General features: G+C 40.2%; 1 protein-coding gene across 1 annotated transcript; it reads left to right on the top strand.

The window, feature by feature from the left end:
• Positions 1-4,553: 4,553 nt before the first annotated feature.
• Positions 4,554-6,154, top strand: LOC124676001 (acyl carrier protein 4, chloroplastic-like). Its single transcript, XM_047212085.1, has 4 exons — positions 4,554-4,803; positions 5,385-5,471; positions 5,563-5,685; positions 5,794-6,154. Exons 1-4 carry the CDS (start codon positions 4,735-4,737, stop codon positions 5,926-5,928), a joined length of 414 nt encoding a protein of 137 aa, XP_047068041.1. The 5' UTR covers positions 4,554-4,734; the 3' UTR covers positions 5,929-6,154.
• The last annotated feature ends 17,284 nt before the right edge of the window (positions 6,155-23,438 follow it).

The following is a 23,438-nucleotide window of genomic DNA, read 5'->3' as shown; positions in this document are numbered from 1 at the left end:
ATGGCATCCATACTTGAATCCAACACATGGAGAGCAAGTAGTACCTATGGAATATTCCTTCATATAAACTCAATGAAAACATTAGTCCATAGGGGTTGTCATTAATTACCAAAACCACACATAGGGGCGATGTACCCTTACAAAGTCATTGCTTTATGATTCAGTTGTTTACTCATGTCATTACCATTGTTTTGATTGCTGCATTCATTACATGTGTTTACAATAGTATGATCAAGGTTATGATAGCATGTCACTTCAGAAATTATCTTTGTTATCGTTTACCTGCTCGGGACGAGCAGGAACTAAGCTTGGGGATGCTGATACGTCTCCGACGTATCGATAATTTCTTATGTTCCATGCCACATTATTGATGATATCTACATGTTTTATGCACACTTTATGTCATATTCGTGCATTTTCTCGGAACTAACCTATTAACAAGATGCCGAAGTGCCAGTTCGTTGTTTTCTGCTGTTTTTGGTTTCGAAATCCTAGTAACGAAATATTCTCGGAATTGGACGAAATCAACGCCCAGGTTCCTATTTTGCCCGGAAGCATCCAGAACACACGAGAACCGCCAGAGAGGGGGCACAAGCCCACCAAACCCTAGGCCGGCGCGTACAAGGGGGGGCCCGCGCCCCCCTATTGTGTCGGCGCCCCTTCGACCTTCTGACGCCGCCTCTTCGCCTATATAAAGCCCCTGGACCTAAAACCACGAGAGGAAAAAGCCACGGTACGAGAAACCTTTCAGAGCCGCCGCCATCGCGAAGCCAAGATCTGGGGGACAGGAGTCTCTGTTCCGGCACGCCGCCGGGACGGGGAAGTGCCCCCGGAAGGCTTCTCCATCGACACCACCGCCATCTTCATCAACGCTGCTGTCTCCCATGAGGAGGGAGTAGTTCTCCATCGAGGCTCGGGGCTGTACCGGTAGCTATGTGGTTAATCTCTCTCCTATGTACTTCAATACAATGATCTCATGAGCTGCTTTGCATGATTGAGATCCATATGATGAGCTTTGTATCGCTACTAGTTGGGTGCTACTCATATGATGTTATTAAAGTAGTCTATTCCTCCTGCATGGTGTAAAGGTGACTAGTGTGTGCACCGTGTGGTTCTTGTCGTAGGCTATGATCATGATCTCTTGTAGATTGTGGAGTTAATTATCATTATGATAGTATTGATGTGATCTATTCCTCCTTCATAGTGTAATGTGGACAGTGTGTGCGCTATGTTAGTTCTTGGTTTATTTTGCAATGATCTATTATGCTCTAAGGTTATTTAAATATGAACATCGAATGTTGTGGAGCTTGTTAACTCCGGCATTGAGGTGCTCTTGTAGCCCTACACAACGACCGGTGTTTGTCATCCAACAAAAGAGTGTATGTAGCACATATGAGAAAGAGTTATTTATTATGCGATCAATGTTGAGAGTGTCCACTAGTGAAAGTGTAATCCCTAGGCCTTGTTCCTAAATACTGCTATCGCTGCTTGTTTACTGTTTTACTGCGTTACTACTGCTGCGTTACTACTGCTTGTTTACTGTCCCGGGCAAAGCACTTTTCTGGTGCCGTTGCCAGTGCTCATACTTATTTATACCACCTGTATTTCACTATCTCTTCGCCGAACTAGTGCACCTATTAGGTGTGTTGGGGACACAAGAGATTTCTTGCTTTGTGGTTGCAGGGTTGCATGAGAGGGATATCTTTGACCTCTTCCTCCCTGAGTTCGATAAACCTTGGGTGATCCACTTAAGGGAAACTTGCTGCTGTTCTACAAACCTCTGCTCTTGGAGGCCCAACACTGTCTACAAGAATAGAAGCACCCGTAGACATCACATCCCCTTTCGCTTGGGCGTGGACCTGAACTTGTCGCCTGACCTGCGCGCCCGGAAAGCACCGATGGCCACGTGACAGACGGCACCGGCCTTCCCTGCCACCTCTTCGCCGATGAGAGCAGGAGCGCCCACCAGGTGTTCGGCAGCGCGTCCAGCGTGTCCATGAGCGACGACGAGGTGAGTTTCCTTTCTTTTTATGTGTTATGTGCATCGTAGACACCGTCGGCTACTCAAAGTAGCTAACTTGTTGCGTAGATTTCCGCCGGGGACGAGATCATCAGTGGCTTCATATGAGATGGCCTCGTCTACGAACCCCCCGTCGACGAGTTGAAGAAGAGGCCGACGAGGACGAAGGTGAGGAGGAGGGGAGGTCCAGGAGGAGTTGATCAACGCCGACACCAGCGTGACAACGACGATGACAACGGCGATTCGGTGGCCGTATGTTGGCTCAAACTTCATATTCGAAAACCTATTCAAATTTGGTGGCTGTGTGTTGGGCCAAACTTTAAATTCGAAAATCTATTCGAATTTGGTGGCCCTGTGTTGGGCCAAACTTTAAATTCGAAAACTTATTCAAATTTCTATGCTTTTGTTTGAGTTTTTAATTCAAATCATATATCAGGGCTGTCATATGGGGGTGGGGGGGGGGCACCGGGGCACCGGTTTGGGAGCAACTCCCCCAAATGGAGGATGCTGTGCCGACGCCACGCCCCCCCATACGATAGTGCTAGGCTAACGGCGCCCCCACCGGCGACTATTTGGGGCGCGCCGGTGGAGATGCTCTCCTTGTGTGTTGGGAAAACTTGATTGGAGCATGTGCGCGAGCGCACCTTTTCAATTCTTCACTTTTTCATTATTGTATATCTCAAATCATATAATATTTTGAGATTATTTTTTTGCAAGTAACTCAAAAATAAAAAAATATAATGGGCAAAATTTGTTAGAATTTGTTTTTTGCAATTTAATTTCAAACTATTTTAAAATTCTAAATTAATTCTTAATATATATATACATAATGGCATAAAGTTCGAAATATTTTTCCCACATTCTAGTTTTTATTTTTAAGTGTTCCACAAAATTTCAAGTTCAAATATTGTGTGATGTGGGAGATACAAAAATAAGAAGTTGTTTGAGAGGAAAAAAACTTGCACGTATCTTGATGCAGTATAGGCAGTCTAGATCATGGAAAAAAATAGCACGCTATTTCGACGCTAATAGCACGCTATAGCGTTTTTAGACAGCCCACGCTACATCATTTCGGCGCTATAGCGTGCTATAGCGCGCTATTAGCACGCTATAGCACGCTAATAGCATATTTTTCGGCCGACGCTATTTTGTTATAGCGCGCTATTTTTTTCCTTGGTCTAGATACACCTTCTCTGAAAGTCCTCTCTCTCTTGTGTGTTCCTTTTATTTTTTGGTTTATTTGTTTATATGGAGCAGATGAATTGGGTAGGAATCTTCTATGCATCTCATGTTGAATCCTACGTAAATCTTGCTTGCATGCACCTGGTGATACTTCCTTTGGTGATGAAACTTAGATAACTCCTATGTAACTTTTGTGAATTTGTGTATGAACTTCTGTGAAATTTTGAATGATTCTTCTATGAATTTGTGTATAAGTATGTTTGATGATACATTATATGAAAGCAATGTGTTCCTATATTTATGATACAGTTTGCTTTCATGTAATTACCATGAAAACTAAATAAATAAACAGCTCCATTGATCTATGTTTGATCCTGATTCCTGACACACGTATGGAACTGATATCTTTATATTTCTTGTATGAAATTTGCTTGGATCTGCAGAGTTTGATAATTAACTACTCTTAATCGTGAGCATCTCGTATTAATCTGGATTAAAATCGGTAAGAAACTTCTATGATTCTATGAACCATGAATAAAATCGGGAACTGTATGAATGACCTACGAAAAAGAAATTGTCTTGGATTTAAAAGGAGGTATGAAATATCCTGGAAAGACAGGGGTGTTGTGCAAAAATATCCTGGAAAGATACAACATATAAGAAACAATACGGTGGTAGTTGGATCTAAATATCCGCTATCTCGTTAAATTTTATGCAGCTTGCCAATAATCTCATAGATAGTTCTGATATAATTTGTGATTATAGGTGCGATTCCTGGTGTAACGCCACCACAGCCATCCACCATAGTTTAATTGTAATATATTTATTATTAAACACATACTTTTATTATGCAAACATACACTCTTGATGGTTTGGTTATAGAGAAAACACGTAGAGGTAGAGAGAGCGAGAAGAGAGAACCAACCTGTAGTTGGATCGTTAGGAGGGCACTAGTATCAGTCCCAGCCAACTAAATTTGAAACGACATAACACTTTGATGTTCATAAAGGCGGAACATTAGTCAGTGGAAGCCAATATTTTCATCGATAGCGAGACTCTTATAGTGATTTCGTCGATCTCAGCACTCATCGAATTAGTTTTTGAACTTAGTCTCTCGAATACAGCTCATAGTAGTAGTGCGTACACACATGACACATACATTTATATATATGTGCATTCATAGAGATGAGTATGTCTCTATGTATATGTGACCGTCTACATCTAAGCTATTTCTATGTTTCGTGTAAAAGAAAAGAGAACGAGAAGGGGACGCAGCAACGCGAGTTTTGATTATTCAAGTAGTATACAGAGGAGATATGAAAGCGCCACGCTGGCTCGTCGGACAGGCCACCACACGCAGATAGGACTTGGACCGGGAGGGGTAAACTGGAGCGGGTGGCTAGAATCGATTGTGCCACTTCAGAGTGCCCCGGTTCTCATCTAGTCCATCTACACAGCCACACCCTGTGTCACTACTCTGCCTACATCTCTCCATTTCGGTCCAGTTGATTGAGCTAAGTGCAGCAGCTCCAATGGCTACTCCATCGTCTGCCATCTCCGCCAAGTTTGGGCGCACGGCGGCGCCCGCCTTGAGTTGGAAGGTAAATGGCGGCCGCGGTCTTGTGCTCATGATAGTACCTACCAAAGCTATGAAACAGTATTGTCTCTGTTCAGCTGTTCTTGTGTTCTTTGTGCAGTATTTTAGCCTGCTCCTTGATGCCGTGAGTTTGTTTTGATTATTTTTACATATGCTGCGAGTACTTTCACTTTCGTGAGGTTCTTGTGGTCTGCTCTTACGTGAGCCAGTAATCGACTTAGGGGTTAGGAATACTTAGTAGTTCAGCTAGATAAGGAAAAAATTATCTCTGGGAGAATTAATCCGTGTGTTATGTGGTCCACCATTTGTGCCTCATGACCCCTAAAAAGTGTTGCAAGGTACAGTAGTAGTGCAGTGTTCTTCTGTTTAAGTCACCGAAATATATCGTTTCCTACTGTAACATCACAAATAGAATTAGCTCGTCTCAAAATGAAACAAAATGCGACGAACTTATATTTTCCTACACGTCATTGGCAAGTGTCATTTCTACACATTTTGGTATCTGCAAGTTTATTGTGGCAGTGCACCGGAAATGAGTTCTGACTCTCGCTCTGGTTTTCTTCCCCCATTTTACTGAACCTGCAGGGAAGCAGAATTTCAGGCCAGAACCTCATCTCCATGGGGACGAGGACGACGTCGAGAAGATCTCTTCGCCTCCGTGTCTTGTGTGCGGTAGGCCTATATGCACAGTTTGGCATGCTGCTACTGTAACATTAGTTAGCCTAACCGCGCGCTGGTCGTCTATCTTATCTGAACGTCACAGGCCAAGCCGGAGATGGTGACCAAGGTGATGGACATCGTCAAGCAGCAGCTGGCCCTCAAAGACGACGCCAACCTGACAGCGGACTCCAAGTTCACCGACCTGGGCGCCGATTCCCTCGACACGGTGCGCGGGTCGCCATTTCTCTGTTTCCCTCGCGTCGTTTCGGTTTGGCACCAGTAACGGCGTGTTTTCTCAACCTTGTTTTCTCTGTTCCGCTTGGTTGGTTTTCAGGTCGAGATCGTGATGGCGCTGGAGGAGGAGTTCAAGATCACAGTGGAGGAGGACAACGCGCAGAGCATCACCACCATCCAGGAGGCGGCTGACCTCATCGACAAGCTGGTCGGCGACGAGGGGAAGGCCGCCTGAACAGTCTTGCTCTTGCTGCGTTTGGCCTCCTATATGGAATTTTGCCAAGAAAAATTCTTCTCTTTCTTTCCCTTCGCCAGTCTAGCAGATCGTTGCTCATTGGGATCGATATCATTTGCTGTTTCTTAGTTGCGTCGGCTCGGTGTGGTGTGCGTGCGGTTTGAACAGTTTTGTTAGGTCTGAAACATGGCTATGAACTCGGAATTATTTTGTTGTTGCTGTGGAACTTTGTTTTTTCTATTCTTTGCGTACATGCAATCGGGGATATATGGCTCGGGTGCCATGAAAAATGCGTTCTCGCAGCATCCACACACGATTCACCTACATACTGGGTCACAAAATTCAAATACTCCCGGCAATCGATCGACCAGGTTAATATCATGGTTCAGCAATTCAATCCTCTAACTGGTTGAAATACACTTTTTGGACAAAGAAAATATATTATTACCACTAAGATAATAGTTACACCAAGCCTCTATATCAACAAAATGTCGGAAAGTCAGAGAACCAACCTGAGGTTGGGTGGTTAGGAGGGTGGTTGTACCCCCAGCCCACCAGAGTTCAAATCCCAGTCTTGACATATGTGTGTCTCATAAAGGCGGAATATTCATTCAGTGGGAGGCGACGTTCCCGTCGACAGCGAGGCGCCTGTGGTGACTTCGTCAATTTCAAGATGTAATCCGCCGGCTCAGTCTTTCTACGGTTATACTGTGTTTCTCAAAAAAAAATGTCGGAAAGTCATTAAGGGTGAAGGGTGCAAAGACAAGGAAGAAAAAAAAGGTCCCACCATGGTGATCAACCACTCGCAGCAGCACCCAAACCACTACAAGAAACAACATCCGAACTACAAAAGAAAATCTCCAAATGTCACGCCTTCAGGAAGGAAATAGTGTACAAGTAGCATCAACACCCTATCAATAGATCTTAGATTTTCACCCTATACGAAATTCAAGGTCTCCAAATAATGACTTTAGCAAGATCATTGTACAATCAAACCTTCGGTTTTTACCCTGAAAATCTAGACTCGATACTTGAAGAGAACCACCAAAGAAGTCCTCCAATGCTGCCACCCCCACTTGTAACTTGCTGATGCCGCTACTGCCAATCACCAAACACCAACCTCTGTTCATCGCATCCAAGATCCCCCCACCGCCATTATGTAGAAGTCTCAAACTCAACATGAGCCACATATACCTACTAGCACTCCAACCGTAGCCACACTAATATTCTCATCCTCTGTCAACACCATGGAAATCTTGGTTGTCGAGCTCAACTCAAGGAAGTAAGTGTTTAGCCAAATTGTTATTTCATTTGTTTGGTTGTCACAATTAGTGAAGCACATGGATAGTTTTTTTATTGTTTCTTCTAGAGAGGAGTCATAGATCGTTGAAGCCATATAAATGTGCAAGTACAACCCTAGTGATTGATAAAGCCGTTTCTGAGCAAACTAAGGAATTATTAAAATATGAAGTCCAACCACCGCTGTAAATTCTAAGCTCCGCATAATATTATTCCCCTGTTAATTAACCATGAATTAATATAGAATGCATAATACATGGGACATGGTTTCTGTCAAGCTCCGGCTAACCCTCCTCCTATCGTCATGGAACGGTGACAACCTTATGCATCACCCAACATATGTGTGAAATCATATATTAATATGTAAGATCATCATAGAAGACAACATATACTACTATGCAACCAACATAAACTATTTCACAATTACCATAAACAAGTAACTCCTCAAACATAGACATAGAGACACAGTAGATCATGGGAAAACAATAGGTTGCATCACACATCATGTTTACCAAGAGATTACACTATGGAGATGCTAGATGTTGCTGTAGGTGTTGATAAATATGTTGGTGATGACAACGCCGGAGGGGGGGTGTAGAGCCAACCAGAGGCGATCTCGACAGCATTTCCCCCCTCTGAACTCCTGCCCGCGGCAGCCTTCTGGCTCTCTATTTCTTGTTTTCGATCTCTGCCTCCTTATGTGTCGAGGATGGCCGAGAGGGGGTATATATAGTCGTTTTAGGTCAAAACATGTCCATACGCGAAATATTGAGGTGAATCGGATGGTCGAGGGGGCAAACGGCCTCAAGTGGCGCGACCTAGGTGGTGGCCCGCGCCACCTGGCCTATTTCCCAGATCATTGATCTCCTGGTGTCCCACTTTATCTTATGTTATTCTTCTTTAAAATTCCGAAGTGTGGCCTTTGACCTTGCCCTTTTTCGGGTCACGTAGCTCCTGGAAAGTCTAGAATACTAACATGAGGGTTTTCGGCCAGAGAGTTAGAACAAGAGGAGAGAGGATTTTTTAGAAAATCCCCAAAATCATTAAGAACATTGATAATAGCTACTTATATGATTCAAATATGTGGTAATATATGGAAATAAACTGCAAACTTAATGTATGCATTTTACCCATGAACATTCCCAAGCTCAACCCATGCTCGTCCTCGAGCAGGAAGGTGATAAAACTAAACATGAACTTTGGGGTTTGTTGCTATGTTGGATATAACAAGTAATACTACACAAAGTTAAATGGCACATTCTTTAATTAATATCAACAAGAAAATGAGGTATACCGTTATTTTTCTTATGCACTACATCCATGTTCAACAATAATTCATTATGTGTTAAGGCAAATGAGACTACTATGGACATTTAAACATGTAGTTTCATTTGGTCCAGAATTTTCCTCTTTTATTTTTGCAATATGGACACTTGAGTAAAAAAAAGTAAGCAGAGAATATACATGCTAGCACTTTGATAATAGAGCATAAAAGTTTTTCTTGGATATATGCAACTCATATCAACGGTAGTCATAAGAATATATAGTTACTGCTAAACTGAGAATAAGTATGGTTTATGTGTTTGACTCCTTACAAGTTGAATGTCTCATGCCCGTTGACCACAAGTACCAAATCCATGTGCTTACTTAACTTAGGATCACAATAGATTCGGCATCATATGCATACAATTTCAAACAAGGTGGCACTGGGATACCTCTTGACCCATTGTACGAAGAGTCTTTTGGGACTATCCATACTCAATGACAAGAGAAACAGACAAATGGACCACTCAACAATTCTTTTTTATTTACCAAGGTTTTTTATTTAAAAAGATTCATAGGATGTTCATGTTGTAAAATTGCACCATAATGCTTAGCATGGTTTAGGTTAGCAGCCCAATGCCCCCTCTAGCACATATGCATACTCGAACACTTTGATCATATCCAACTTATTTCACACCGATAGGTACCCACAACCAAAAGAATACATGATATCAACAAATATTATGCAATGTCGAAAGTGTTCCCCATGATAACATGGTTCTACTAACAAACACCTCATAAATTGTCAAACACATAACTTCACATAATTAGGATCACAATGGATCTCCCCCCCAACATATTATTTTCTCAGGAGCTTTAAATTACATAGAAAGAAATAATATTTTTGGTTGAAAGTCATAGCACATACATTATACCTGTAATAGTATTTTTTTACATAGGTAGATATGGTGGACACTGCTGGAATAACTTGGTGTAAAGGGATTTGGATGCGCAAGTCTTTTCTTCTTTGCTTATTTTTGGGGCTAGCAATAGGGAGAGAGTTGACCATCTATAAGATGAAAAAGTGTCCATAGTGATAATCATCTCTTATTAAACAAATTAAGTTAGAGTTAATCATCTATGCATGTGAATAAGAGATAGCACTTGCAAATTATCATTCATTGAAGCATAGCAAAGAACCCTATGCATAACTTGTATTTCAATTGTTATTTCCATTCCCTTTTTCTTTGATAGCATACAACTTTATATTTATTTTTATTCCTACAACAACTTTATTAATAATAGTCTTGGAAACATGAATATTATGCAGACCTAACATAGAAGATAGAGACGCTCCAAGTTTATGCGAAAACCTTATATTGCACAAAAAGCAAAGTTTAGAGGTGTGCAAACCATGAGTGTGATAGGTCCAGTGGTGTGTATTGGGAACCCCCAAGTTTATGGTCTTCACCATTCTTGGATAGCTCATGGTCTAGTGTTCCTCCATTCCGTGTGAAAAAATCTCAACACAAAATTTTCTCTCATTTCTTTCTATGGGGTAACATTAGTGGTATAAAAATATATTGCCAGCCACCATAAAATTCGTAAAAAAATTATTTGACTTGTCTAGTAGGTATATTATGTTTTATAAATTCTTAACTTATTAAAAGACCCAAAATGAATCAAGTTGGAACTTAAAGGCATGCATAGAACAATAGGTGACATAATCTGTACAAAAAAACAACAGCTGCAGAACGTAATTTTTTCGACCACTTAAACATGTCATAAAATTTAACCAATTTTTGTGCATGTCGAGGTTAAAAATTTTAAAATACAATATCAATATGAGCGCAATCTGAGATACATAAAAATTTAAAGAATTCACTTTGTGAATAGTGTTCTGCAAAAACTGCATCTTCATATGTTTTATCAACTTTTAGACATCCAACTGGGTTAAACGTGGTACTTTATTTTTGGAATATGTATATATAAGCTAAATATATTATTCTAACATAGAATCGAGTTCATAACTAAAAATATAAATGAAAACATGGTCTCCACAAACATACAAAAGAGAACATGAGGATAAAACTAAAACATAAGTTTGAAATGATATTACTTGTACTTAAAACGAGAGGGGGGGGGGTGCATGGGCATCCCCAAGATTGTGGTTTTTCTAGTTCTTGCCTGATGGCTGTGAAATATGCCAAATTTTCTCGCGTTTAAACCCTTAGCTAAGTCAAGAAATTAACTAAGTTTACCTCTCAACTTGCTACTAATGACTAATTAATGCAAAGATTTGCAATCTCTTCCTTTTTGAATGGTGTGCAGGAAATCTCGTCATAATGACAAATGAACCTGCAATTACTGAAGAAAATCGCATTAAGAGTACAAAAAAGTTGAGTACGCTCGAAGAGGCGGTTCTAGGGACTTTAACGGGCATCAGTACAGGTAAGATCCGCCCGTACCTTGAACCCGTACCATGTGCCGCAGCCTTCCCGCGGTCCAACCCTATATGTTCTGTAAAGGACCCGACGCCAAAAAGAGAGCCATTCGTCGCCAAGCAGAGACGCCATCTATCAGATCCATCTACACCACACCGAAGGAGATGCACCGCCATAGTTCATCCATTTCATCTCCAATCTCCTCCATAGCCATCACCATTGTAATAGAGATCTTTTTGAGAATTGGTGACCATTGTAAGAATATTATGATTTTAATCCAAGTATTTGCCACAATGATTTCAATCTTTGTTATTGATCTTGATATAATGTGTGATTAGTCCTTACGGGCTACGGGTTTGGGTGAATCCTCGCAACGTTTATGTGCATCTAATCTTATTATATGTGTAAGGATTGAATATGAGTTTTGCAATCTAATCTTATTATATGTGTAAGAATTGAATATGAGTTTTGCAATCTTGTATCCTTGTATTTTTGCCTTGTATCGATGATCTCCATGTACCCATATCATTCGGATCGATCAAGGGAAGAGGTGGAATCAATGGAGAACGGCGTGCTACCGCGAAACCTCAGTGACAGAAAGGGGAAATTAACAGTACATGTTTAGTGATTCATTCGGGATCAGATCACAATTATTTAGTTTAATGTTTTGGTCTGTATTCATATGCTTAATAACTGTTGTTGCTCACGGCTGTGAGACAATGGTTGGACCAAGAGGCTCTTGTCACCTCTGGCTTTAGGGGCAAGAGTATTTACGGATGTGCTTCTCACAAATTTCTTATCTCTATTTTATTTGTTACACATTTGCGCTTCAATTATATATGTATGCATAGCTTCAGGAGAAACCTTAACCCTGGCATATTTTTAATCATTGAACACAACCTCCTTAAAAGTAAACTAGATAGATCCGGTAAACATAAAATAAAATTAACTAGCAAGTCTTGTAGACGTTTCCTTTACATCATTTTAGCAGTGCTTTGCAAGGTTCGATTAAACCTAGGTCTACTAGGCAAAAAGTTTATCATACTACAATTCGTAATCCAGATCGAAGGTATCAACCCTTTTCTGGCGCTGTTGCCGGGGAAGCAATTTCTCTATTCCGGTAAGGTTACTAGAGACCTTGTTAGTCAGTTTTATTTTCGTTTTAAGTTTTTGTTTACTTTTATTAGTTTACCGTTTTAGTCCCTACTTGATAACCCAAAAAAATAGTTACTTGTTCTTTTACAATCATAGGAGAAAATACCAAAAAGATAATCACCATGGCAGAAAAGAAGCTTGGGGAATATGCTATCCCCAAGGATGATTTTATTCGTGCACCCATAACTCAGCCCGTTGTTGCAGTGGAGAACTATGAAATTAAGCCTAACTTTTTGAGTTCGGTTCAGCAGAACCAATTTGGAGGCTCGGCCGTTGAGGACTCAGGTATGCACTTGAATACATTCACTGAAATATGTGACATGATGTGCATTAAAGATGTTGACCCCAATGCGGTAAAATAACACGTGTTTTCTTTTTCACTAAGAGGAAAAGCAAAAGACTGGTTCCTAGCTTTGCCTTAAGGCACTATTACTTCATGGGATGAATATATTAATATATTCATGACTAAGTTTTTCCCACCAGCAAAGACTATGAAGCTTCATTCTAACATTACAGGTTTTAGACAAGAAGACCGTGAGCCACTAGCGCTTGCATGGGAAAGGATGAAAGAAGCCACCATGAACTGTCCAAGTCATGGAATGGAGGACTGGTTAATTTTTCACTTATTTTATAATGCCCTTAACCCAATGTCAAAGTCTATGCTGATAGTGCAGCTGGAGTAACATTCATGAGCAAGCCTGTTGAACTGGCAAGAAGACTCTCCTAGATGATATGCATAGAAACCACACCCAATAAAATGTAGAAAGATCCTCCTCAAGAAAGGTGAATTCGATCACCGAAGGTAACAATGAAGAGGTTACTTCAAAGGTAGATGAGCTTTTAAATATTCTAAAGGGTAAGGAAAGTACCCAAGTTAATGCCATCACCAATTCTAATGTTGAGGACGTAGACTTCATAGCAAGAAATCCTTATATAACCCCGCATGGAAGAGTCAAAACTATGGCTCTAATTTTCCAAAGCAATATACTAATACTACATGAGTCCCAAATAATATTTACACTAATGGTAGTGGAGCAAGCAATGATAATGTTTCAATTGAAAATACTTTCAAAAAATTTATGCATGCTCTAACTGAATAGAATAGCACCCTTACAAAGCTTACTGAAAATCATAGCACTATGTTAGGGAATTTATCTAATCAAACTATTTCTCTTAAAAACAATGTTCAAGTTCTACAGGAAAGGACAAACACCATTGAGGCACAATTGGGAAAGATAGTTGATAGCCAAACTATAATACTTGCAATATTTACAGGTAAGCCAGAACCAAACTCCGTTGAAGATCTCAAGATGATGAGGATCGACAGAGAAGGTGAAGCATGTGAAGAACTGGACTATCACAATGCTCCAACACCAGAGTACTCGATCGATGGAAGATCTAGTGAAGATGATCACAGTCAAGCATCCCGGAGTCGATGAAGGTAATGGTACCATGTACAGCCAATTTGTTCATGAAGTAGCGTGCAGAGTTCGTGAGTTAGAACAACAATATAAGAAGCTAGCTGAAAAACTCCCAGCTAAGCTTGATGATATATTTGTGACAAGGTCTTAACTTGTCAATTGTAATATCCCATGATCTGGGGTTACAAAATAGAGGAAACAGATGTGTGCATTGCATTCATGCATAGAAAATCCGGGGAATTTTCGCGCTTTAAAGTAAAACAGATCCACGATAGCGAAGTTTCACTTGACCTTGATGGAATTGAAGTAGATCATCAAGTCCGAGTGATATAAACCTCAATGTGACCTTTTCTAAAACCTTGTTTTGGGTAGAGATGATTTGATCTAAGGGGTTAGATCAAATGGAATTAAAACCAACACAAGAACATATCAAACAAGGATCAACTACTTGATCTTCTTAAAGATCATAATATGGTATTCCTTTCCATAACATATGAACATCTATTCAATTAGAAATCAAGTAACAATAAAATGGAGAAACTGTTCTTAACTTATCTCTTCCATGTCTTAAACAAATAAATATTCCTACCATGAACCTCATGGTAATTCTTGAACTAAATTCTTGAACTCAACACCAACACAAGCTTATCATTTAACCCTAGAGATGGGAGAAGCCTATAACCATCAAATAGATAATAATCAAACTCTAAGTTATTAACACTTAAAAGTTAAGAAACTACACTTGGGGTATAATTGAATTCACTTTAAAATTAATTACCAAATATGGTAAAACACAAGGACCTAAGTGCATAAAAGCCTCACATTCTTATTTTAAGCATAACTATTTAAATATGTGGAATATCACAAAACTAAATTCATTTACATTACGAATTATAGTTCAAACTATTTGAATAAAATAAACTATGAGTACTTTGAAACTCATATGATCATGCCTTGGTGAAATCAAATATCATCATTCAAAATTGGGGTATAATCCTTATCTTTGACATTTTGATCCCAATAATGATATAAATACCACCACATATGATATAGTGACTCAACCACAAGCATACAATCATTCACAAGATATTTAGTAACAAAAGCCACTTGGCTATCCAAAAATAAATCACATGAGAAGATAATCTCAATGCCACATAGGATGAAAATATCTACATAGCTTGAATCCTAAGCTATGCCACCTCATGCTTAAAGGATTGCTATGGATGAGAGCATGACAACCAAGCACCTTACTCATCAAATTAAAGCAAGAGTCATCCACCCATGTGTCATGATATTAGAGCATGCCCAAGCCTATAAAAGGAACCCTCTACCTCATTCATCTCATCATCTTGCACCATGATGCAAGAAGACCAACACATTGAGCCACTCCATAAAATAGTTAGGATCAAGATGAAGCAGCTAGGAGGTGGAGGCATGCCACAAGATGCAGGTTTATCAAAATTCCTAAAGAACAAGCTACAGAAGATAGCAAGGTAGAAATTCTAAGGAAGACCACATATATAGATAATCACATCATCATTCCTAGAGTAGAACCTTAGATTATAATCCAAGTCCTTGTGGAGTGAGAGGGGTAATTGGTAAAACCATATCTAAATATTTCTAGTAATAACTTAGGAAGCCAAACCTTGATCATTATAAATTTTGTAGTGATCATAAACCCTAAGAACTTGAAGTAGAAGATATAAGCTCATAAGTAAAGCTTAGAGTTAAAGCCTATAATATATATGGTGAGAAACCATTCATCATTATCACCAAAGTTAACTATAAAAAGAATTATAGCTACTTTAGTCACTTTAACAATAGATTAAGAATATAAAAGAAATCTATTGGTATAAGATAAAACACCAATTCTCAAGTCCTTAGTAACTAAAGGAGAACCTCAACTATTAAGCAAGTAACCACCTTATCATGGTTAGGGGAGATTAAACCCTAGCATATGCAATATGGTGTCATCCCATCCCTACAAACTAAAATGATATCTCAACCCTAGTTTATCACTATGGTGATCATAATTTAAACCCATGCCATAATTAAGATTCAAGTCAATAGCCATTAGGTAAATATCATTAGAACCCTAATGGTTCATTAATTAAATCCAATGTTCAATAAGAGTCACCTAATGCTAAGTCCTATAATTAAACTATGTGTGGTGAGCAACCACATATCATTGTAATTAAAGATCAAACCATGATGAGAGTAGAATTACTCTGGGCAAATCAAAGTGTTAATAGACCATAACACTAAAGCTAACCTTGAAATTGGGTTATCATCAACTCTATAAAACTATAATAAATAAGTGATCACATAAAATAATATGCAAGTGAGCAACACTCTCAAATAAGAAACCAAGACTTCATAATGATCCTCAAATGCTTTGGAGTAGAATTCTTCAACTCTAATAATTAAAACAGATTTGATTCCACAAGAAAAAAGGGAAAATAAAATGAGTGCATAAAATCATGCTTAATGAAAGTTTCAACAAAACTTGATATGTTAAATATTTGTTCTGCACAACAAAACCATGAAATTGTCATTATTGTTAAGTCATAATTAAAATATGTACAAATATTTGTAAACAGAGTTGAATTCAAATTTGAATTCAAAAGGTGATATTTAAAAACAGAAAATACAAACAGAAATAGAAAAGAAAGAAGAAAAACCTTACCTGGACTCACCTGGCCGCAGAAGCCCAGCAACACAGCCCAGCAGCAGCCTGCCTAGCAGCCCAACACCACGGCCCATAGGCAGCCCGTTACCCCTTCGTCCCAAAATATCGGGACGAGCTCGTCCTCATCCTCTCCGAGCGCGTGGACGACAACACGACACCGTGAGGAGCTTCTCCTCTCGCTGGCGTCCTCTCCTTGCTCGACGTCATGACGAGGCGTGTACCTGCACCGTATAAAAGCCTCACCACGCTCAGCAGCACCGGGTTCTTCCTCTCTGGCTCCAATTCCTTCCCAAACCGAAACCCTAACGCGCTCGGACCCCGACTATCGCCGTCGATTGGGGAAGCCCCAGGCCTCGCCGTGCGCACCGTTGGGACCGCCGTCCTCGACATGGTCCCCGTACGCGAGGAATCGAGCTGACGCGCCTCCCATCGACCGCACCAGGTCGTCTTCTCCGACGCCGGCATCGAGCAATCCCGGCGACTGCGACCTCCTCTCGCCTCGCCACCAAGCTCATCGTGCTCCTGGTGAGCTACTGAACCTCGAGGAGTACTTGGCTCGTTCGATTGCATGCCGTAGCACCGCCGCGTCGTTAGCCCGTGAGCACTGCCACCGCCCCTCGCCGCCGTGCATGCTCCGGTGACCTATTTGGAGCGGCGCCACCACCATCGTGTTCGCCTCGTTGTCCTCTTTCCGACGCACATCCATACGGCCCCGCGGGAACCCTGTATCGCCGGCGACGTCCACCACTGGCCGCCGGCAGAGCACATGGTTGCCACATCGGCACCACGTGGCAGCTGACATGGCTAAGGCCCACCAGTCAGTGTCTATGTGTAGACTAGTGATACGTCTCCAACGTATCGATAATTTCTTGTGTTCCATGCCACATTATTGATGTTATCTACATGTTTTATGCACACTTTATGTCATATTCGTGCATTTTCTGGAACTAACCTATTAACAAGATGCCGAAGTGCCGCTTGTCGTTTTCTGCTGTTTTTGGTTTCAGAAATCCTAGTAAAGAAATATTCTCGGAATTGGACGAAATAAAAGCCCGGAGGCCTATTTTCTCACGAAGCTTCCGAAGTCCGAAGGAGAGACGAAGAGGGGCCACAGGGTGGCCAAACCCTAGGGCGGCGCGGCCCCACCCCCGGCCGCGCCGGCCTGTGGTTTGGGCCCCCTGTGCCGCCTCTTGACTTGCCCTTCCGCCTACAAATAGCCTCCGTGACGAAACCCCCGCACCGAGAGCCACGATACGGAAAACATTACCGAGACGCCGTCGCCGCCGATCCCATCTCGGGGGATCCCGGAGATCGCTCTCCGGCACCCTGCCGGAGAGGGGATTCATCTCCCGGAGGACTCTACACCGCCATGGTCGCCTCCGGAGTGATGAGTGAGTAGTCTACCCCTGGACTATGGGTCCATAGCAGTAGCTAGATGGTTGTCTTCTCCCCATTGTGCTATCATTGTCGGATCTTGTGAGCTGCCTATCATGATCAAGATCATCTATATGTAATTCTATATGTTGCGTTTGTTGGGATCCGATGAATAGAGAATACTTGTTATGTTGATTATCAAAGTTATGCTTATGTGTTGTTTATGATCTTGCATGCTCTCCGTTATTAGTAGATGCTCTGGCCAAGTAGATGCTTTTAACTCCAAGAGGGAGTACTTATGCTCGATAGTGGGTTCATGCCCGCATTGACACCGGGACAAGTGATGTAAAGTTCTAAGGTTGTGTTGTGCTCGTTGCCACTAGGGATAAAACATTGATGCTATGTCTAAGGATGTAGTTGTTGATTACATTACGCACCATACTTAATGCAATTGTCCGTTGTTTTGCAACTTAATACCGGAGGGGGTTCGGATGATAACCCGAAGGTGGACTTTTTAGGCATAGATGCAGTTGGATGGCGGTCTATGTACTTTGTCGTAATGCCCAATTAAATCTCACTATACTCATCATGATATGTATGTGCATTGTCATGCTCTCTTTATTTGTCAATTGCCCAACTGTAATTTGTTCACCCAACATGCTGTTCGTCTTATGGGAGAGACACCTCTAGTGAACTGTGGACCCCGGTCCAATTCTCTTTACCGAAATACAATCTACCGCAATACTTGTTTCTACTATTTTCTCTCGCAAACAATCATCTTCCACACAATACGGTTAATCCTTTGTTACAGCAAGCCGGTGAGATTGACAACCTCACCGTTTCGTTGGGGCAAAGTAGTTTGGTTGTGTTGTGCAGGTTCCACGTTGGCGCCGGAATCTCCGGTGTTGCGCCGCACTACATCCCGCCGCCATCAACCTTCAACGTGCTTCTTGGCTCCTCCCGGTTCGATAAACCTTGGTTTCTTTCTCGAGGGAAAACTTGCTGCTGTGCGCATCATACCTTCCTCTTGGGGTTGCCCAACGAACGTGTGAAATACACGCCATCAAGCTCTTTTTCTCGGCGCCGTTGCCGGGAGATCAAGACACGCTGCAAGGGGAGTCTCCACTTCTCAATCTCTTTACTTTGTTTTTGTCTTGCTTTATTTTATTTACTACTTTGTTTGCTGCACTAAATCAAAATACAAAAAAATTAGTTGCTAGTTCTACTTTATTTGCTATCTTGTTTGCTATATCGAAAACACAAAAAAATTAGTTTACTTGCATTTACTTTATCTAGTTTGCTTTATTTACTATTGCTAAAATGGCCAACGCTGAAAATACTAAGTTGTGTGATTTCACAACCACAAATAATAATGATTTCTTATGCACACCTATTGCTCCACCTGCTACTACAGCAGAATTCTTTGAAATTAAACCTGCTTTATTGAATCTTGTCATGAACAATCAATTTTCTGGAATTAGTTCTGATGATGCTGCTGCCCATCTCAATAATTTTGTTGAACTATGTGAAATGCAAAAATATAAAGATGTAGATGGTGATATTATTAAACTAAAATTGTTCCCTTTCTCATTAAGAGGAAGAGCTAAAGATTGGTTGCTATCTCTCGCCTAAGAATAGTATTGATTCATGGACTAAATGCAAGGATGCTTTTATTGGTAGATATTATCCCCCTGCTAAAATTATATCTTTGAGGAGTAGCATAATGAATTTTAAACAATTAGATACTGAACATGTTGCTCAAGCTTGGGAAAGAATGAAATCTCTCGGTTAAAAATTGCCCAACCCATGGATCGACTACTTGGATGATCATCCAAACCTTCTATGCAGGACTAAATTTTTCTTCGCGGAATTTATTGGATTCAGCTGCTGGAGGTACCTTTATGTCCATCACATTGGGGGCGGCTACAAAACTTCTTGATGATATGATGATAAATTACTCCGAATGGCACACGGAAAGAGCCCCACAAGGTAAGAAGGTAAATTCTGTTGAAGAATCCTCTTCCTTGAATGATAAGGTTGATGCTATTATGTCTATGCTTGTGAATGGTAGATCTAATGTTGATCCTAATAATGTTCCGTTAGCTTCATTAGTTGCTCAAAATTCTAGGCCATACCTCGCTAATGGTAATACTTATGGTAGATATGAGGGAAGGATGCTAGATATTGAAAGATCCACTAAAAATTTTATGCAATCGCAATATGAGCAAAATCAATTGTTTACTAAAACTTTGAATGAACAATCTACCTTGTTGAAAAATATAGGAAATCAACTTGAAAATTTGAATAGGGAAATTTCTGGTCTGCAAACTAAAATTTCAAATGCTGAAACCCGAATCTCATACATGTCTGCCTCACAATCCTCTTTAATTAATAAAATGGCTGCTAAACCTGATGACATTGAAAATAAAATTGTTACTACAGCAAATGCCATCCAAGTTAGAATTAATGAGAATATAAGATTAATGGCTGAACTGCGTGCTAGGTGGGATAGAGAAGAAAATGAAAAACTAGCTAAAGAGAAAAATATAGCTAAAGTTTGGACTATTACCACCATTAGTAATGATAATGCTACACATGTTGCTGCACCTCCTACTCATACTAATAAAAGAATTGGTGTTAGCAATGTTTCCACTTCTAATGCAAAGCGCGAAAAACTGCCTGAAACCGCTAAATCGCTGAAACCGCTCGCGATAAAGCCGCTGAAATTTTTTCCAACATTGGGGATGATGATCCCATTGCTTTAGATTATAATGGTTTGAATTTTGATGATTGCCACATCTCTGAAGTTATAAAGTTCTTGCAAAAACTTGCTAAAAGTCCTAATGCTAGTGCTATAAATTTGGCTTTCACGCATCATATTACAAATGCTCTCATAAAAGCTAGAGAAGAGAAACTAGAGCGCGAAGCCTCTATTCCTAAAAAGCTAGAAGATGGTTGGGAGCCCATCATTAAGATGAAGGTTAAAGATTTTGATTGTAATGCTTTATGTGATCTTGGTGCAAGTATTTCTGTTATGCCGAAGAAAATTTATAATATGCTTGACTTGCCACCGCTGAAAAATTGTTATTTGGATGTTAATCTTGCTGATCATTCTACAAAGAAACCTTTGGGTAAAGTTGATAATGTTCGCATTACCGTTAACAATAATCTTGTTCCCGTTGATTTTGTTGTCTTGGATATTGAATGCAATGCATCTTGTCCAATTATATTGGGAAGACCTTTTCTTCGAACTCGTTGGTGCTATTATTGATATGAGGGAAGGAAATATAAAATATCAATTTCCTCTCAAGAAAGGTATGGAACACTTCCCTAGAAAGAGAATGAAGGTACCTTATGATTCTATCATTAGAACAAATTATGATGTTGATGCTTCATCTCTCGATGTTACTTGATACACACTTTCTGCGCCTAGCTGAAAGGCGTTAAAGAAAAGCGCTTATGGGAGACAACCCATGTTTTTACCTACAGTACTTTGTTTTTATTTTGTGTCTTGGAAGTTGTTTACTACTGTAGCAACCTCTCCTTATCTTAGTTTTGAGTTTTGTTGTGCCAAGTTAAGCCGTTGATAGAAAAGTAAGTACTAGATTTGGATTACTGCGCAGTTCCAGATTTCTTTGCTGTCACGAATCTGAGCCCACTGCCCTGCAGGAAGCTCAGAAAATTATGCCAATTTACGTGCATGATCCTCAGATATGTACGCAACTTTCATTCAATTTGAGCATTTTCATTTGAGCAAGTCTGGTGCCATTTTAAAATTCGTCAATACGAACTGTTCTGTTTTGACAGATTCTGCCTTTTATTTCGCATTGCCTCTTTCGCTATGTTGGATGAATTTCTTTGATCCACTAATGTCCAGTAGCATTATGCAATGTCCAGAAGTGTTAAGAATGAGTGTGTCACCTCTGAATATGTCAATTTATATTGTGCACTAACCCTCTAATGAGTTGTTTCGAGTTTGGTGTGGAGGAAGTTTTCAAGGATCAAGAGAGGAGTATGATGCAACATGATCAAGGAGAGTGAAAGCTCTAAGCTTGGGGATGCACCCGGTGGTTCACCCCTGCATATATCAAGAAGACTCAAGCGTCTAAGCTTGGGGATGCCCAAGGCATCCCCTTCTTCATCAACAAATTATCAGGTTCCTCCCCTGAAACTACATTTTTATTCGGCCACATCTTATGTGCTTTTTCTTGGAGCGTCGTTTTGTTTTTGTTTTTGTTTTGTTTGAATAAAATGGATCCTAGCATTCACTTTATGGGAGAGATACACACTCCGCTGTAGCTTATGGACAAATATGTCCTTGGTTTCTACTCATAGTATTCATGGCGAAGTTTCTCCTTCGTTAAATTGTTATATGGTTGGAATTGGAAAATGATACATGTAGTAATTGCTATAAATGTTTTGGGTAATGTGATACTTGGCAATTGTTGTGCTCATGTTTAAGCTCTTGCATCATATGCTTTGCACCCATTAATGAAGAAATATATAGAGCATGCTAAAATTTGGTTTGCATATTTGGTTTCTCTAAGGTCTAGATAATTTCTAGTTTTGAGTTTGAACAACAAGGAAGACGGTATAGAGTATTATAATGCTTTCAATATGTCTTTTATGTGAGTTTTGCTGTACTAGTTCATCCTTGTGTTTGCCTCAAATAACCTTGCTAGCCTAAACCTTGTATCGAGAGGGAATACTTCTCATGCATCCAAAATACTTGAGCCAACCACTATGCCATTTGTGTCCACCATACCTACCTACTACATGGTATTTTCCCGCCATTCCAAAGTAAATTGCTTGAGTGCTACCTTTAAAATTCCATCATTCACCTTTGCAATATATAGCTCATGGGACAAATAGCTTAAAAACTATTGTGGTATTGAATATGTAATTATGCACTTTATCTCTTATTAAGTTGCTTGTTGTGCGATAACCATGTTTACCGGGGAACGCCATCAACTCATTGTTGAATTTCATGTGAGTTGCTATGCATGTTCGTCTTGTCCGAAGTAAGGGCGATCTACACCGAGTTGAATGGTTTGAGCATGCATATTGTGAGAGAAGAACATTGGGCCGCTAACTAAAGCCATGTTCCATGGTGGAAGTTTCAGTTTTGGACAAACATCCTCAAATCTCTAATGAGAAAAGAATTAATTGTTGTTGAATGCTTAAAGCATTAAAAGAGGAGTCCATTATCTCGTTGTCTATGTTGTCCCGGTATGGATGTCTAAGTTGAGAATAATCAAAAGCGAGAAATCCAAATGCGAGCTTTCTCCTTAGACCTTTGTACGAGCGGCATAGAGGTACCCCTTTGTGATACTTGGTTAAAGCATATGTATTGCGGTGATAATCCAGGTAGTCCAAGCTAATTAGGACAAGGTGCGAGCACTATTAGTACACTATGCATGAGGCTTGCAACTTATAAGATATAATTTACATGATGCATATGCTTTATTACTACCGTTGACAAAATTGTTTCATGTTTTCAAAATCAAAGCTCTAGCACAAATATAGCAATCGATGCTTTTCCTCTATGAGGACCATTCTTTTACTTTTAATGTTGAGTCAGTTCACCTATTTCTCTCCACCTCAAGAAGCAAACACTTGTGTGAACTGTGCATTGATTCTTACATACTTGCTTATTGCACTTATTATATTACTCTATGTTGACAATATCCATGAGATATACATGTTACAAGTTGAAAGCAACCGCTGAAACTTAATCTTCTTTTGTGTTGCTTCAATACCTTTACTTTGAATTATTGCTTTATGAGTTAACTCTTATGCAAGACTTATTGATGCTTGTCTTGAAATGCTATTCATGAAAAGTCTTTGCTTTATGATTCACTTGTT

The sequence above is a fragment of the Lolium rigidum genome, chromosome 7 (assembly GCF_022539505.1).
Source record: "Lolium rigidum isolate FL_2022 chromosome 7, APGP_CSIRO_Lrig_0.1, whole genome shotgun sequence".
In the NCBI taxonomy this organism is placed as follows: domain Eukaryota; kingdom Viridiplantae; phylum Streptophyta; class Magnoliopsida; order Poales; family Poaceae; genus Lolium; species Lolium rigidum.
The sequence above is the reverse complement of the archived record's forward strand: the minus strand, read 5'-3'. Positions and strand labels throughout refer to the sequence as shown.